The sequence below is a fragment of the Periophthalmus magnuspinnatus genome, chromosome 18, assembly GCF_009829125.3.
Source record: "Periophthalmus magnuspinnatus isolate fPerMag1 chromosome 18, fPerMag1.2.pri, whole genome shotgun sequence".
In the NCBI taxonomy this organism is placed as follows: Eukaryota; Metazoa; Chordata; class Actinopteri; order Gobiiformes; family Gobiidae; genus Periophthalmus; species Periophthalmus magnuspinnatus.
In genome coordinates this window covers 8,479,855-8,497,415 of record NC_047143.1, presented here as the reverse complement: position 1 = coordinate 8,497,415, position 17,561 = coordinate 8,479,855, and the positions used below count along the sequence as shown (strand labels likewise).

At 38.2% G+C, this 17,561-nt stretch overlaps 1 protein-coding gene across 1 annotated transcript in view; it reads left to right on the top strand.

Moving 5' to 3' along the window:
* The window catches only part of stim2b (stromal interaction molecule 2b), a 36,710-nt gene extending 26,810 nt beyond the window's left edge, over positions 1-9,900 (top strand). Inside the window, exons 3-12 of the mRNA XM_033983616.2 lie at positions 415-526; positions 1,693-1,804; positions 2,234-2,349; positions 2,454-2,631; positions 2,797-2,974; positions 3,702-3,863; positions 4,398-4,498; positions 5,178-5,416; positions 6,428-6,617; positions 7,584-9,900. Coding sequence (XP_033839507.1) covers positions 415-526; positions 1,693-1,804; positions 2,234-2,349; positions 2,454-2,631; positions 2,797-2,974; positions 3,702-3,863; positions 4,398-4,498; positions 5,178-5,416; positions 6,428-6,617; positions 7,584-8,151 — 1,956 coding nt within the window. The 3' untranslated portion in view covers positions 8,152-9,900. The remainder of the gene's footprint in view (positions 1-414; positions 527-1,692; positions 1,805-2,233; positions 2,350-2,453; positions 2,632-2,796; positions 2,975-3,701; positions 3,864-4,397; positions 4,499-5,177; positions 5,417-6,427; positions 6,618-7,583) is intronic.
* Positions 9,901-17,561: the final 7,661 nt, after the last annotated feature.

Sequence of the window (17,561 nt, the reverse complement as noted above, 5' to 3'; positions counted from 1 at the left end):
AAGAGGGTCAAAAATGAAACAGAAACTAATTAAACATTATAATACATTGTTTTTTGGCAAATATAGCATTTTCAAAACGATAATATGATCAAAATATTTCATGACTTGGCAATAAAGACCACATAGAAGAGAAATACCCCCTCTTTCATCTTAATTCTGATCTTCTCGATTTGGTCCCTTTGTGGACAAGTTCAACTAGTAAACAAAGGGTTGTGTATTTTTTGTTGCTCACAGCATACATGCAAGACATACTGAATGCCTCTCACCACTCTTAGCTCCCATTTCATGGTCGTTATGGTCTCCTCAATGTAAGCCTACAAGTCAATAAATAAGTACAGATGTTGATCTTTATATGATCCCTTATAGTCATCTCATCGTTTTCCCATTTAGTATATTTTGATTTTTGTTTCCTAGTTTATCATAGAAGACATGAAGCAACAGCAAACCAACAAGCATAGTGTCCTGCACCGGGAGGACCAGCACATCACGGTGGAGGAGCTGTGGAGAGCCTGGAAGACATCTGAAGGTAACCACTCTGCCACTGCATACCTCAAAAACAATCAGGCTATTTGTTATGACAAGCATTGGAAGCATTCCGAAACATTAGCCAACATTGTGTAACAAAACATGTTCACATGAGACAGGTGTGGCTTGTCTTAAATTAAATGATGAAAGAACCGGATTACTTTTCAGGGATTGGCCATAAACACCCGCATGTGCTGCAACCTTTCATAACTCTTTGGATTTTGTCATAATCCATTATTTGTTATCTTCACGGTTCACATACTGTAGAGGTAGTGGTTCCATAGACATGCACAAAGAAAGATACACCTGGCTAGTTAAAGCAAGCTGATCCAAAGTGTTGTCTTGGAGCCATGCTTTGTTATGAAATAAGACCTCTCATGCTTTTTAACCACACTAGGTTGGGCTGAACTGTTTTGGAAAATAACGTTTGTTTTGACATTTTTTAAGGACTGGGATTGCAGTTAAAGATTTACAGTTTTACAAATATATTAAAAACACATGCATCTCACTGCTGATTTGTATAAGTCTAAACTACAGGCTAAGCAGGTTATATCTATAATAATCCCCCATGGACTGCAGAGAATGTTATTATGCATAGTTATTTATAACATTTATTGTGTGGGTTAGTAAATACATTTGTTATGTTGAGTTTTCCAAAATCTAAAACAAGCAGCTACTATCAGTTGGTTGAGGTTTATGTTTTCGAGTAAATAATAGTGGCACTTTTACATTATTTTACCAGTAGCTCTTAGTATTAGGCCTGTCATGATAAAAAATTTTGAAGCACGATATATCACCACAGAGAAATATTGAGATAAATATTGAGATTGAGATGCTGAAACTACTTTATGCTGCTATTTAAGATTTAAATAATGCAAGATAATCCCATTAAACCATTTAAAATATACTGTTTAATTAAAAGACATGAGCTGCAACAAATAAATGGCAGAATTTACTAATAATTAGCCATAAAACTGACAAATTCACCTCTTTACAGCTCAAATCTTACTGTACTACAATAAAAAATACCCCAAATCTCCTCACTTTTGCAAAAAAAAGAAAAGTATTCACAATAAATATTGAGCCTCAAAATATATTCTAGACAGGTTCGTGAAGTACTACTACTTATTACAATGCTAATCTTTGTTGTTGTTGTTGTTGTTTTAGTGCATAACTGGACGAATCAGGACACAGTGCAGTGGCTGAAGGAGTGTGTGGAGCTGCCTCAGTATGAGAAGAACTTCAGGGACTTCAGAGTGACTGGGAACACCTTACCTCGGTCTGTACCTGTCAGCATCCTCTCATGTGTGCTTCAGTAGTCTGTACAATGCTGCCCACTGCTGGACAATAAGTGTAATACATGCACCAAGTTCACCTTCAAACTAGTGAATTTAATTTTATCTGGCAAAAATGCACTATGTAACTTTTCAGTTGGGGGGTCTGTCACTTTCCTTGTTTCCATGGAGATGTTATTGCTTTGTCTGGAATGTTGAATTTCACATAAACAAGTCTTGGGTCCTGGCCTGGAAATGTCACATGCCTTTCCTCATGGTGATAAATTTTATGTCATAACATGGAATATTCTGATCCATAACATATTCATAGAGAGAAGCAGGTGGTTGACAGTGTTATTTGGGAGTGAACGTACCTTTTTAGATTTCATATGTAATACTAATTCTACCCTTAATGTGTTTTGTCATCATTTTAGATTAGCAGCAAATGAACCGTCGTTTTTATCGATGCAGTTGAAGATATTAGACCAGCGGCATAAACAAAAGTTAGTTTTAAAAGCGCTGGATGCAGTGCTTTTTGGTCCCCCTCAACGTAAGTACAATTTCTAGTCATTAGTACATTATTACATTAGTACATTATTATTACATTAGTACATTATTTACCATTTACCTGCCTCTTCTATATCCCCCTTGTAGGTCCGCAGCACAACTGGATGAAAGACTTTATCCTGATGTTCTCCATAGTGATCGGAGTGGGCGGATGCTGGTTCGCCTACGTGCAGAACAAGTCCAGTAAAGTGCACATTTCTCAGATGATGAAGGATCTGGAGAGCCTGCAGCACGCTGAGCAGAGCCTCCTGGATTTACAGAGTCGGTATGGACACAAACTATTCATGTTTATTATTCAGATGATGGATTGAACCAGGAAAGACTAAACAAGACAGACAAAATGAGGGTATGGTTTATAGAATGGATCCTGTTAGTAAAAAGGTCTGAGGCAGTGAAGAGAGAGTTTAACAGTGTTTGTGTGATGGTGCAGGCTGGAGAAGGCCCAGGAGGAGAACCGCACTGTGGCTGTGGAGAAGCAGAATCTGGAGCAGAAGATGAGGGACGAGATCACAGGAGCGAAGAAAGAAGCGCACCGACTGAGAGAGCTGAGAGAGGGCGCCGAGTGCGAGCTCAGCCGACTCAAGTATGCAGAGGAGGAGCTCGTACAGGTGAGTCACAGACTGGAAGATGGGAGTCAAGAGGGCCATGTCCAAAACCACTCACAGAATCAACGTCATACTTTTTACACTTGTTTGACTAAGCGTACAAGTTCAAATAGCACCCTTCTGCAGACCCAGTTTTACTGCATTCTAAAATCATGTGTAGGTAGTTACAGATGCTTCCATAAAAGATATTTAGGTTAAACTTGAATGAACAACTTTGTTAACAAGAATGTCTTTAGTTTTATGTCCGTCATATGACAAGGCTTCTCTTAAAAATACAAAACAGGCCAATTTAATTCTGTTGATATTTTTAACTACAATGTTTAACTATGCTACTCACTTTTTCCCAAAATTCTAGAAACCACTAGAAAAACTAAAAGCATGGGAGAATGAACATACTTCAACAGTATTTACCTCTCAAGGTTTAACAAAATTGTTGATTTAACTATTAGCAAGTTAGAAAGTCAAATAAGGGAATGAATAGGACCTGGTTTTGGATGTTGCTGTGGATTTGTATATACAGTGGAGGCAACATTTTTATGTTGTAAAAAATTATAAGTAATATTATTTGAAATTCATTTGCATGCTGTCATTTCTGGTGCTTTTGCTTGTAGTTCTAGACCTACTCTTACGACTTCATCCATTCTTAACTAAAGCTCCTTATACCATGTGCATGGCTTCACTGTGTGTAACTGTCTGTCCCACACTAACGTGTGGTCTTGGTCCTGTGAAGGTGCGGAAGGCTCTGAAACGCGCGGAGAAGGAGATGCAGTCAGAGCGCTCGGTCCCAGAGGCGCTGCAGAAGTGGCTCCAGCTCACACACGAGGTGGAGGTGCAGTACTACAACATCAAGAAGCAGAGCGCAGAGTTCCAGCTCTGTGTGGCCAAAGATGAGGTACTGTCTGTCTGGAGGCTTTCATATGACTCTGTAGTTAACATTCCCTTTAACGATCCCTTTAATGATCTGCTATTTTGTGGAAAGTGTCATAGACTTTCCTTTAACTACTGTTCTATGTTCACTCAAAAATAATATGGGAACAGAGTACTAATAAAAATCAAAATTGAAAAAAAAAAATCGATTGATCGATTCCGACTCTGACCAGCATTTGTCAATGTGTCCTTAAGCAAGACACTTCACCCACCTAGTATAGTATGATGTGGTGAGTACATGAGTGATTGGTGGTAGTTGGAGGGGCCGGTGGTGCAGATTGGCTTACCACCACCGAATGTGGAGTGAATGAATCATGTCTACAGTGTAGTGCTTTGAGAGGCTTTGGCAAACCTGCAAAGCACATTACGAGTATACTAGTTTTAACAGCCTTTTTAAATAATAAAAACTCAACTCAACTTTTTATTATTGAAAAGGCTTTTAAAACCGTGAATCACAGATGATTAATCCATTGTGTGACCAATTTGTTTCCATTTTCAGGCAGAGAAAATTAAAAAGAAAAGAGGTTCAGTGTTTGGGACTCTTCACGTGGCACACAGTTCATCATTGGATGAAGTGGATCATAAGATTCTAGAAGCAAAGTACGTTTCTATCTTTGTGCATTGTGATTGTGACTTTATTCAATTCTGGGTGTTTTTACTGGTCAAAAATACCTTTTAAAACATGCTTTCTTACATACTGGACACCTCTATACAGATACATCTAATGTGACCTAGTGATGTCACCTACTTCTCTCCATGGAGATAGATAAGTTTACTGTGGAACATTCTAGGTGCAACTGGCGAAACCTCCACCAGAAATGTTACATAGTGCACCTTTAAAGCCCCAGTATGCAACTTCAATAAACCATTTTTTTCATCATGGATGTGTTTTTTGCTCTGAAAAAACATGCATCTTACTCTGAGTGGACTTGCATTTCCACAAAACGGACTCTTATGTGGCCTGGAGGAGGACCTCCTTCTGCTGGTTTCCATGGAAATGTTGTTCCTTTGACTATAATATTCCACAGTATGACATAGAACTTATCTATCTCCACAAAGAAAGTATAGTTTTAACTTTCTATTTCCATGGAATTATGCAGATGACATTCCAGTTACTTATACTATTACTTTAAATACACTGCATGACCACTGATATATTTTTGGTACAGATTACAATAAATCAGAAATTGTTGTTATATTATTATGCTTTGTGCTAATTGTGTCCTGTGCCTTTAATAATTTAATGAATAAGTAGCTGAATCTAAATTATTTGTTGCAGGAAGGCGCTGTCTGAGGTAACGGCCTGTCTCCGCGAGCGCCTCCATCGCTGGCAGCAGATAGAGAAGCTGTGTGGGTTTCCTGTGGTCAATAACTCGGGTCTGCCTAGTCTGACAGCCAGCCTGTACTCGGAGCACAGCTGGGTGGTCATGCCCCGCGTGTCTGTGCCACCCTATCCCATCGCAGGGGGCGTGGACGACCTAGATGAAGACACTCCCCCCATCATTCAGCAGTTCACATGTGAGCCAGAGGGACACAACTCTATCTCGTAATAGTGTTTTAATCTTGTATAGTGTGGGTAAACTTCATTCACGATTTGTACTGATTGATGCGTTAAAAACATTACCCTTTAATCTAGTGGAGGCTGCTTATTAGCTGGACGAATTGCCCTATATTTAAAGTTAACAGCAGTAGTGACATTAATCTAATCTCAGCTAACAATAACCGGTTGATGGTGGAAGCTCTAACAGTGAAATCCTAGTAGATGTAATCCCTTTTTCACCCAGAGGCAGTCCATGATGTTGCAGGGTAAACTCCTTCCCTAGGGCAGTATCAAACCAGCTCTCCTCTTCTTAATGCTGTATAAATTCTAGCTCCTCAGACCAGTTAGTGCTTTTTGAAACCCTTTCTACCACAGTTAAAATATTGTGTTTCAAACCCACTGGCTTGTGGGTAAACAAATTTAACTAAAGCACCATTCAGGCCAGATAATAATAGTGATAGAGGTAGGTCTGTCACAATAACAGATTTTTAAGCTTGATATATTGCTGAAGAAAATGATAGTATTGAATGCCATTATGCCACTGACACAACAACCCGAAAGCAGGATTTATCCCCCAAAAAATATTCTATGTACAGTTTTGTTAATGTACATCAACTGCAATAAATAAATTAAACAGTTAATGAGTCATAGAACTAATTTATTTAACCTTTTACAGCTAAAATCTTATCATAATACAGAAATTATAAAGAAAAAGTACCAAAGATAAATATTGATCCCCAAAATAACTGTTCCAGCTGTATAGTTGGTGTAATTAATTATACTTTCTTCAGTACATTTAGCACTTTTACTGTTACTCAAATGTTTGTTTGTTTTTTTATAGAATATACTGTTTTTAAGCCTCCATATACTTTAATAGTATCAGAATGACCACACACATTTATCTAATTTGAAACTAGTTTAATCTGTATGTCCACACCATGGCTAACTGTTTTGAGTGTACTAGTCTTAAATATTTTCATGTGTTCCAGCTCCCAGTATGATGCGTCCTCCTCTGACCCGGAACAGCAGTATCTGTCGCTCGCGCCGCAGCCTGCTCTCCTCCCAGCAGCCCTCCCTGCTCTCCCCTGATCCCGACCTTCTCTCCATGGCCGGCTCCACCCTCTCCTATCACCCTGAAGCCGAGGACGAGCACATCATTTTCAGCACAGATAGGAGAGGGTACGTAGCCCCCTCCTCCAAACCCAGGCTTTATTATGCACGCTGGAACACACACAGGTGGATTACCCAGAAGCCTCTACTACGGTGACATGTGGTGGGCACTCTGGTGGTGGCATCTTTGGAAGGGATTTGGAGATAAGAAATATATTCTAAAGTATTCCAGCATTTTCTGAATATCTGGTCTGAGGGTCTATTCATTTTATATTAACTACTAAAATAAATGGACTAGTATCTAGTATCCCAGCAGCAGCTCAGAGCAATACTGGGGCTAAGAGTCAAAATGTTGATAGGCAAAATTGACTTTTATGATGAAGTTACTGATAAACTTTGTTTTATAACATACAATTTGTCAGTACAAAGGGTTTGTTAACTGTATATCACTGCTCTACAGCCTTGTCAAATATGGCTGGCTGTTAGTGCCTAAAGTATACTTTTTATTTAACTTTTGAGTGAAAGTGTGAAACATTGCTGTTTTGAGAAAATGTTACCTTTTTTTTTTACCAATGTATTTCAGAAAAGCTACAGGATAATTTCTTGCATCTTTGATTATGAACCTAGCTGTACAAATGTAATGCCTAAGTCAGGCATGCCCAAACTGTGGCCCGGGGGCCAAATGCGGCCGACCAATTTTTCTTGGCCCTCAAGCTTCCAGGTGAATGGGCCCATATTACCTTAAACAGTACTTTTTACTGTACATTTCTGAAAATCTACTTTAACAAGCCCAAATCAAATATTTAATGTGTCCCATTGAGGATGTAAGCATGAATAAAGGTTTAGTGGTTCAGTGTAATTTGTAGTAAACGCACAGATTTGAAGTATTCACTGTATTGGCACCAGTCTATGGCCCTCAATCGGCCCTCAGCTTTGTCTGTGTTTTTATAGTGGCCGTTAATGAGAAAAGTATTGCTGTTAAGTCACTTTGATTATGTCATTTCTGTGTGGTAACCCTTGTTCCTCTGTGCACAGGGAGTCACTTCCAGAGGGCAGCTCGGACACAGACTCCCTCAGCTCTATGGGCCGTAAGCCCTACCAGTGCCCTTGCTCCATGGGCTCGGAGACCCCGTACAGGAAGATCTCTCGTGAGGAGTTGCTCATGTACACTCAGAGCCAGGAGCCCGTAGCATCCAGTCCCACGTCCAGCAGCAGCAGGGACTCCACTCCCCCTCCCGCCACCAGCCCCTCCGGACCCCCCTCCACCAGCCCCTCCCCTGCCCTAGAGCACCACCCCTTTGCACAGAGCCCCACCCCTGACCTCACCTGCATCATCCCAGAGTCCCACAGTGCTCCACCCAGCCAGAGCGGGCAGGGCCTGTACAACGGCATCCTGGAGAAGTCATACAGCTTCAGCCAGCTGCCCCCCAGCATGCTGCCCCCTGTGGGCCGCTACCCCTCCCTCACCTCTCTGGACTCGGAGGGCCGCAGTATGGGCCGTGAGTACAAGCTGCCCAGCACCTCCTCCCAGGACTCCTGCGACAACGGGGACAAAATCAAGCGCTCCTCCAAAATCAAATCTTTATTTAAAAAGAAGAAATAACGGCGCTCAGGGGAGCGGAGGTGTTAGCACTAATGTTTGAGGGACGCGGTCACTGTAAAACTCTAACATGTTCTCTTTGTCATCAGAGATGAATGTAGCTCAGAGTGGAGCAGCCCCACACTCACGGCCTTATTTAATATTGCCTTTGATTACGTTCATTCAGCCTCACAGGGAGAGCCTGCAAAGGTCAAACTAGTGTCAAAGAAAGGTCAAGGGTCACATTTGCACAAGACACATTCAGTTGATTTAGTTTGAACCAAAAGCCACTGTGTCGGGTCGAATGGTGTTTACTGCAGAGGCTGTGGGTGAGTGGGGAGTTGTTTGTTAAAGATTTAAAGATGACAAATTATTTTACTAAGTTATTCTTCACCCTTTTTCAATGATCTGTATTGTCCAGTGTTTCGCCGTGGCCTTCATGTACTTGACTCATTTCTTTGAAACAAAGGTCTGTTGCACTACTGCTCTCCCAGATCTCTGGGAAAGTTGGAGTTTGGAGGAGCAGACAGGAGCACCCTGCCCTCTCCTCCTCTCTGTAGACTTCTAGTGACTTTGTTTTCACTATGTTTTGTTCTTAGATGTTTTACATAGATTTTTATTGGTGATGAGCTAAAGGTTGTTGAATATGCAGATTTTACCAATCAGTGAGTACATTACGTCCAATGTAATTGAGCTGACCTTTACTACTTGATTAACTGCATCCTGTAGCCATATCTCCTCCATTTTTGTCTTAAGCTCCTCTTCCCTTCAAACTCAGTGTTACAATCAGAGTCTGGATAAATATTCACACAATAAGGAATTACATTTCAAACCTAGCATTGGATAAAAGTTGTGTCATTTATTCTATGTGAGAGGATGAACGTAATATATTTTATTGGTGCAATTCACTGTAAAATGTAGTACACAGTGCTCCTGAGTATTGTTAAAGCCACTGTGTCTGGCTCTGAACCTTGTGGTGGCACAAAGTGGTAAGTCTAGACAGCATGCATATTAAACTATATTAAATTAAATTCACACACACACATGCACGCACGCACACACACACCCCCACACACACACACCCACGCACACGCACACACACACACAATAAAACTCTCTGTAATTCATAGTAAGGTGACAACTGAGGTTACTATTTTGGTCAGAACAGTACCACGGACTTCCATGCTTTTTGAATAGAACAATGTGTTGTGTACACAAGTAAAGTTATTTGAAAAAAGCAGGTTTATTTCCTGTCAGTTCTTACTTTTGAACAAACCATAGATCTAAAATAATGAGACCTAAAACGGTGCTTGTAACTAGGCCTCTCATGATGCTAAAATTTCAAACTCGATTTTGGTACTAAAGGAATGAGTCTAGTTTCGATACTAGTTATGGTATCGGTTAGTATCTGTTTTACGATACTTGTGACAACCCTACTTGTAACACTGAGCTTGTCCCCTCACACTACGCTGGAGCTGACCCGTGCAATATACGCTCCCGTGGGCAGCTCACAGCCTGATGTCAGAGCTCTGCTTCACTGTGATCCTGCCAAATCCTTCTGCTTCATCTAGACCGGCCTCGTACTAGTCTGCCACCAGGGGGCAGTGCAGTGTAACGAGACAGGAGGGGTCTGCCTGAAGAGAACAGCACACAATGAAGGACGCCACAGAAGAAGTGGAGACAGTGAATGTTTACGACTCATAGGTTTTGTCATTGTGTGTGTGGATATATTTGTAATACTGTAATAAAATTAATAAAAATATAGAGTCAATACAGCTGTTGTTAAGTCATTTTGCTTACAAGTGACCTCTGAAAGTGTCTGGCCCAATGATACTGGGTCAGCATGGCAATACAAAAATGGGGAGAGGAATTCAAAATGGTCTTTTAAAATAATATAGCTCAAAAAGTTAAACATTAGGTAAAAAAAAAATAGGTTACAAAAAGGTCAATGAAAAAAAAGGAGATGTATTTAGCATAAGAATCATTTTCTTGGTGAGCTAATATCTGAATAATGAAAGCCAATGACAATAGTGACATATGATTTTTTTTTTTTAATGGCGCACTGTCTTCACAATTCAATTTATTTTTCATTTTCTCAATTCACCAAAAGAATTCATTAGTCAAAATCATCCCAATCACACCGAAGTGACAGAAGTGAAAAATCAAGGACAAAAATGACAATATGATAAAAGGAGAATACCTAATTGTGTCAGAATTTCATCCCGAAACATTTCCAAATTTGCAAAACAGATGTGACCTGCAGTCTTCTCCTCAGAATGGCACATCAGTATTCCTGTGACAGTGGGAGATCAGAGGGAAAAAGACAATGGAATGACAACAAAACAGGAGACGCAGCGGGAGGCCAAGGTCAGCTCTATGTGGAGAGCCGGGAGACACTGAAAATGTGGAATTGAAAAAAATATATAAAAGTGTGCCAAACATGTTTTCCATCAAAAAATGTAATGTTTGGATGGAAAACATTAGACTGTGAAAAGAGAGAATCCAGAAGAGCAGACTTACAACACAGTCTTGTCCGCAATATTACATGAATAAAACATAAACTTTCATCTTTTTCACTCTTTATAAAAAAAACAAAAACCTGTATCAGATTTTTATCAAGAAAAATATTTTTTCTCTTACTTTTGTATCATGTGCTGATACATTTCACGTCAGAGTTTTCATTAAACTATAGATAAACTGGTCTACTTTCACTGGTTGAAAATCAGGTATTCCAACTTTAAAATGGGTCTATAACAGAAATATTTAAAACATTTTCTTTGGTAATTAAACAAATGTTTTCTTTATTTCTTTCAATTCAGTTGAATTCAAGTTTATTTAAATAGCACATTTAAAACAATTTCAGTTGACAAAAGTGCTTCACAGAGAAGTAAAAAAAACCCCAAAACAAAACAATAAACGACAAAAAACAAAAAAAAACAAAACCCCAAACATGCATTTAACACGATACAAAGGAAAAGAACAATAAAACCCCAAGATATCCTGTCTAGCTAGTATTAAATGCCAGTGAAAAGAGGTGGGTTTTCAGTCTAGTCTTAAACTGCCTTAAAGACTCAGAGGATCTGACAGACAGAGGGAGGCTGTTCCATAGTCTGGACGCTGCCACAGAAAAGGCTCTGTCACCTCTGGTCTTGAGCCTATATAGAGTATTGGGCTGCAGTAACTCCCTCAAATAAACAGAACCCATAGAGTGCAGACAATTAAACACAATCAATAACATTTTTGATTGTACCCAATATGAAATAAGAGCCAGTGCAGACTGCACAGCACAGGCTTGATGTGCTCTTGTCTCTTAGATTTTGTGAGCAGATGACCTGCAGTATTCTGGACATTCAGCACAATCAATCGATTACTCACTGCAGGACAGGACTGACGGTATGACAGTAAGAGGACAGAGGACCAGTCACCCTGTCAGGCCCAAGCAGTGGGCTAGTTTGGCCAAACACCACGATCTCAGTTTTGTTTTTATTTGAGTTCAGGAAGTTTGTGCTCAGTCTGCACATCCCTGAGACAGTCCTGCAGGGGTTTGGTTGTGGTCTGGCTGTCATTGGTGGTCATTGGCAGATATATATATGAATGTCATCTGCAAAACAATGAAATGCAGTATTGCCATACTCTCAAGAGGCACAAAAAACTCCTGTCTGACAGATAAAATCGAAACCAAAAGAGTGCAATCCACCATGTTGACGACAGCTGATAGGTCTAAAGGCAAAAAAACAAACAAACTGCAGATTTCCCCAGAATAAACAGTAAAAAGCAGGTCATTAAAAACTTTTAAAAGAGCTGTTTCAGTACTTTGCTGGGATTTAAAACCAGATTGGATTTTTTTTTACCTATTCTGTTAGTTGGGTAAGCTTGGAGTTGGTCACATGCAACTTTTTCAGACGCAAAAGGCGACTTTGAGATGGGTCTAAAGTTTAAAAGTATATTTGGGTCAAGATTAGGCTTTCAGAAACAAGTTCATAACATCAGCAATATAAAGTCCAGTTGAATCAAAAACTAGCAGACACGAGGAAGGCTTTAGCTATTTAGCTGTATGAAAATATTGTAGCTTTGCCTGATTGTTCCACGTTATGGCATTATCTTGCAATTATTGTTAACTTATCTTAGTGCCGTATTGTTGTACATTCCAGGCAAAGGAATACACATCGCAAGAGACAAACAGGCAGCAGACTTTCTATTAGAAAAGTTTAAATTATAATCAACAGACAAGGTGGGCCAATAATTACTTCAAAGAAAAAAAAAAGATTTCAGTTTGAAACTTTTGACAAACTCCTCCAAACTTTGAATTTAATCTTTCACCTTTAACCCCAACAGACGCTTCCCCATACTCTCCTATTATCCTTCTCTCTACAGCATGTGTCGTAGTGATCCTTCAGACAAAGAACACCGCAGCTTTGTACCTATGAATAAAAGATGGTCGCTCCTGATGTTGGACTTATCAAGCGACGTATTCCCTTTGAGCGAAGAGTCCGGCTGAAACCCCCTATACTATATCTTTCACTTTTAAAGATAGACCCAGGTATGAAGCACACAGTAATGAAAAAGTTAAAACTATTGAACTACATAAGAGAAGCAGAGGAATCATGACGGTTTTTCAATTTGGTCCAACTTGTCCGTTGACTTGTGTGGAATTGGATACAGGATTGTGAAAGTAGTGTAGGGGCTGTAGCATATACGTATAGACTAATCCAGGAGTTATGTATATTTCATCATAAAAACCACACAGGGTTAAATTAGCCAGAGAAATGGGATTTACCGATGCAGTTTTTGGCATCTGTAGGAAATGTAATATATAGGTGTTAAAGCCATAGAAGAAAATATATATGTACTTTAAAGGTCATATATACAAAATTGACTCTTGTGAGATTTAAGACATGTTGCAATGTTGTTACCTCCTCAAAAACATACCTGGAGTTGAGTTTTGTTTCATTCACACATGTTTAACACCAAAACCCTTAAGCTGAGTTCTTCTGTCAAAAGGAAAACACTCTGTTCTACCTTGTGATGTCATCATATGGTAACACAGGAAGTGCTTCATTGTGTTTTTAAACCCTATACACCTTCACTAGAATCTTTGGATGATTTCAGACCTGGAATTCCTAATCTCTACTAAACTCAAGGTAAAATGTAGCTGTTAACTTGAAAACTACCACTTCATGACATCACAAGGTGGAACAGAACATTTTGAGCTTTGGAGATGTAGACAGATTAATGATGCAGAATTATTCAAACAGTATTTCTCTGGGTATGTTTTTGATGTGATAACAACATTCTTAAGTTTCACAAGAGTCATTTTTTGTTTATAATATAGGACCTAATTTCTTTATTGACCAACTTAAAAGAAACTTGGTCTAAACTTCTCATTAAATGTATTGTGATGAGATTTATAGTTCTTTTGTTTATCTTATGAATTTGATCTTTTCCAACCAATGCAGTCGAGCAGCTTGTCAGAAACAGTGATTGTGACCTTGGTCTGGACCCATTTACCATAAGAATTTGCTTGCTACACATATATGATTTCTGAAGCCTCATTAATGCCCTTCTTCTTGGACACTAGTTCTCAAATTGTGGTTCTGGTACCTCTGATAGTATGTGGTGGTCCTTTGACTGATTTTGTATTAATTTAGTTTAGATTAAAAACAAATTTTATCCTTTTTGTGATTTGCAACTTTGTGTTATTTGTTATATTTTAAGTTTTTTTTTTACCCAGTCGAAAGATATAATATTTTGTCTTAAATTGCCAGTCGCTATGGGAATAGTCCTAAATTTTCCATTATTATGAAACCGATGGATAGTCCCAATTTAGTCCTAGTTTAGCCCTATTTGATTTAGATTTAAATGTGGACTTTTTAATTTTTAATTTTTGCATTATTATTATTATTATTATTATTATTATTATTATTATTATTATTATTATTATTATTATTATTATCATTATTATTATTATTATTATTATTATTATTATTATTATTATTATTATTATTATATTTTTTTATTTGTACCTGAACATTTTAAAATATATATATAATTCGGAGTCTTACACTTTAAAATAATTGTAATTTAGTACAGTAATTTAGTACAGTGTTGTGGGTGTGAAAACATGATTTATTTATTTATTTATTTATTTTTTAAGAACTCAAGCCTCAAATGCAAGACAATACAGGATTACTCAAACATGCATGAATCAATCAAAATACACTGACCTAATTATGAAGGAACAATGTTATAACACGGTGAAAAGCTCATAAAAGTGGATTTTTGCATCTGATTTTCGATAATTTTGGCAACTCTACTCCCTACTGATCAACCTGAAAATGTTCGTCCATGTCATCTCACATTGTACACTAGATGGCAGTGTTGCTCCTCTGTTTCCGCCTCATATCCGTTCACCAGCGCGCACGTGACTGCATGAACAGTCTATAAACGATAAACACGTGGAAATCATGGAGTCTAATCATAAAACATGTAGTAGCGATAGCAGCAGCAGCCTGGTCACTGTATTGGTCCAAAAAATGTGTGCTGAGAACATTTTAAACTTTAATATATCCTAAACTGTTCAAATCTAACCACCAGACAAGCTGTGGCATTAACTGTTTATTGTTGGGGATAGCTTACTTTTCCATAGCAGGAAATACTATGCAACATGGAGCATCAAAAACATATCAGTGTTGTTTTGGGTGAATATAGCTTTTTCAATCAATTACAGGTCACATGGTGGTGTAAATATGTTATATCTTTTTTTTTTTTTTTTTTTTACTTCGTGCATGCCCTTATTTGTATTTGTATTTATTCAGTGTGTTTTATGTTTTATGTTGCACTTTATCACCAAAATAAGTTCCTAGTTTGATTGATAAAAGGATTCTGATTCTGATTCTGATATAGTCACAGTTAATACCCCCCTAGAAGTGTATTACCCCCTTAATATGCTATTTTAAGATGTTTAAGTAGATTAAAGTGGAACTAACCCAAAAACTAACCCAAAAACGAAACACCAAATCAACTTTTTTTTTTTTGTGATAGTAAACTGTGTATATGTCATATACTCAATAGCATTCTCTACTGTTCCTAGTCCCCTTTTCAGTATAAATTAGGTAAAAAAGCTCTGTGCACACTAGCTAACTCACAGTGTCTCCAAGCTAACAGTTGCTTTTATTAAAATGGTAAAAAAAAAATAAAAATAAAGAAATAAAAATAAAAAAAACTAAATTGTAAAAAAATCCAAAACACAAAAAAACCCCAAAACAACACAAAAAACAAAGCAACCCCCCCTCCCCCGAAAAAAGACCCCAAACAACCAAACCAACAAAAAAAACAAAAACAAAACATAAAATATAAAATAATACAAAAAATAAAACAAAAACAGAAAAAACAAACAAAAACAAAAAACAAACAAACAAACAAACAACAACAAAAGAAAACAAACAAAAAACAAACAAAAACATAAAATATAATAAAATAAAATAAAGACTATGGAATTGTTTAATACTTCAGTTTGCTCTGTTGTTTTAATGTGTATTATGCCTCAAAATTAGCATTAGTGTTATCATTGAGACACAAACGTCTCTCTGTCTAAACACAGAAGAAGTATGAAGGTGAAGTATTCATTTTATTTGTGTAGTGTTTAACATGTTGGCAGTGACATCCATCTGCAGCTCCCTGTTCACTGCCTTATGTTTAAATTTTTATTCATTTTAGAGTGACTCGGCAAAAACCCCATAGAGTTAAAATTGGACAGGAAGTAGAGATGCTAACAGCTGCCGAGGGCTATTGTGCACAGTGAGTCTGTTTGCAGCTTTCTGGTAAAAAAATCAGAGTGTGTGCTCCTTCAGTGACCTTTGCAATTTTAAGTACCTGGTGACATCACAAAAGACTGCCGTGATTACAGCCAGGTGTTTCTGATTACAAATATCTGGCTGGAGGGGCGGAGTTTGCAGTGTGGATACCTGTTGGACTGTTGGACACTGTTGCTTATACCTCTAGATCCCTCCAGGTGCTGTACAGTTCAGTAGCTCTATTTGAAATGTGGTTGTGGGCGGAGTTTAGTCCCTTGATGCCTTGTTTTTACATTTGAAGAAAAATGGGAAAAATTTGTCAGATGAAGAAGCTTTGAGTTGTTAAAATATATTTAGTTTTGCAAAAAAATTCTGATAAACAATTTTTTGACTTTTAAAATGGCACTGTCTTTAAAATCCTCCCCCACAGCTTGTCACCAATTACAGCAGTTCTTTTGACTACAACTAAACCCCACCATATTGTTATCACCAGCTTTATGGACAAACCCTGACAAAACTTTTCAGAAATCAAAACTATATTCTTTAAGTTGGAACATTTCACACTAGATGTTCCACGGGGCTTGTTCCACTGCAGGTAGAAATGAAATGAACAAATGAAAAAAATGGTAGTTGTGCAAATGCAAGACTGCGGTTAACAGAAGAAAGGAAAAAAACGAGCCTAAGGAGCCGGACGCACATGACGACAGGCTGATAGAATAGGCTTTCAAGAACTGAAAAGCCATAATAAGACTATTTTAAATCGCCGATTACCTTCCCAGCAGAAAGAAACTGCGCTGTTATGACCAAACTGCAGGCTGGCTCAAAATTAAAAGGGTATACAAGTTAAAACAGCAGAGGGAAAGTGTGTGGGAGATTGAACTCAGACAACTTGAAATAAAGTTTAATGTGTGATTACACATGATCAGCTTTGGAGGCTGGTTCAGTAAGGTTTGTGGTGTAGTTTTTTAGACCCCAAGATCAAGAAGATTTTTTACTCATTTTTTCTAAACTTTTGGTAATTTTTGTGTAGGTAAAAATCCGAATTTTCAAACGTGCAGTTAAAACTTTCTGTTTAGATGTACATATGACTGAAGGTTTTTATTCTGCACTCTAAATAAATAAATAAACAATAAATAAATACATTTAGAGAGCGTGCAAGCACTTCAATAGATACATTGTTGCTTGTTTCTTTTTCTTTTTTCTTATTTTTTCTATTCAATGCAAGACAGACAAACATAGTGACCAGTCCAATACAGTGGTGACAAGTGGTGATAAGACATACCAAGACATACCAAGACATACCAAGACATACCAAGACATAACAAGGTTTGTAGACGTAACAGCTATTTACAATTATATATGACAAGTTTGTGTTGTGTGTGTCTATGTATGTGTCATGATCCCTGTCCTGCTCTCCCTGCACCCTTGTCTCCCCCCTCCCTCACCTGTCTGTCTCCGGAGCTGGGCGGAATCCTGACTCCTCCCGCGCGCACCTGCCTTCCATCAACGCAATCAACACCACCTGCCGCGGATAAGAGGGGTCTGGACGAGTCGCCGGAACGTCCGCGTACTCCACGTGAATATGCTCTTGGCTTTACACTTCTTTTTGGTCGCTGTATGCTCATGCTCATTGGAAGTTTT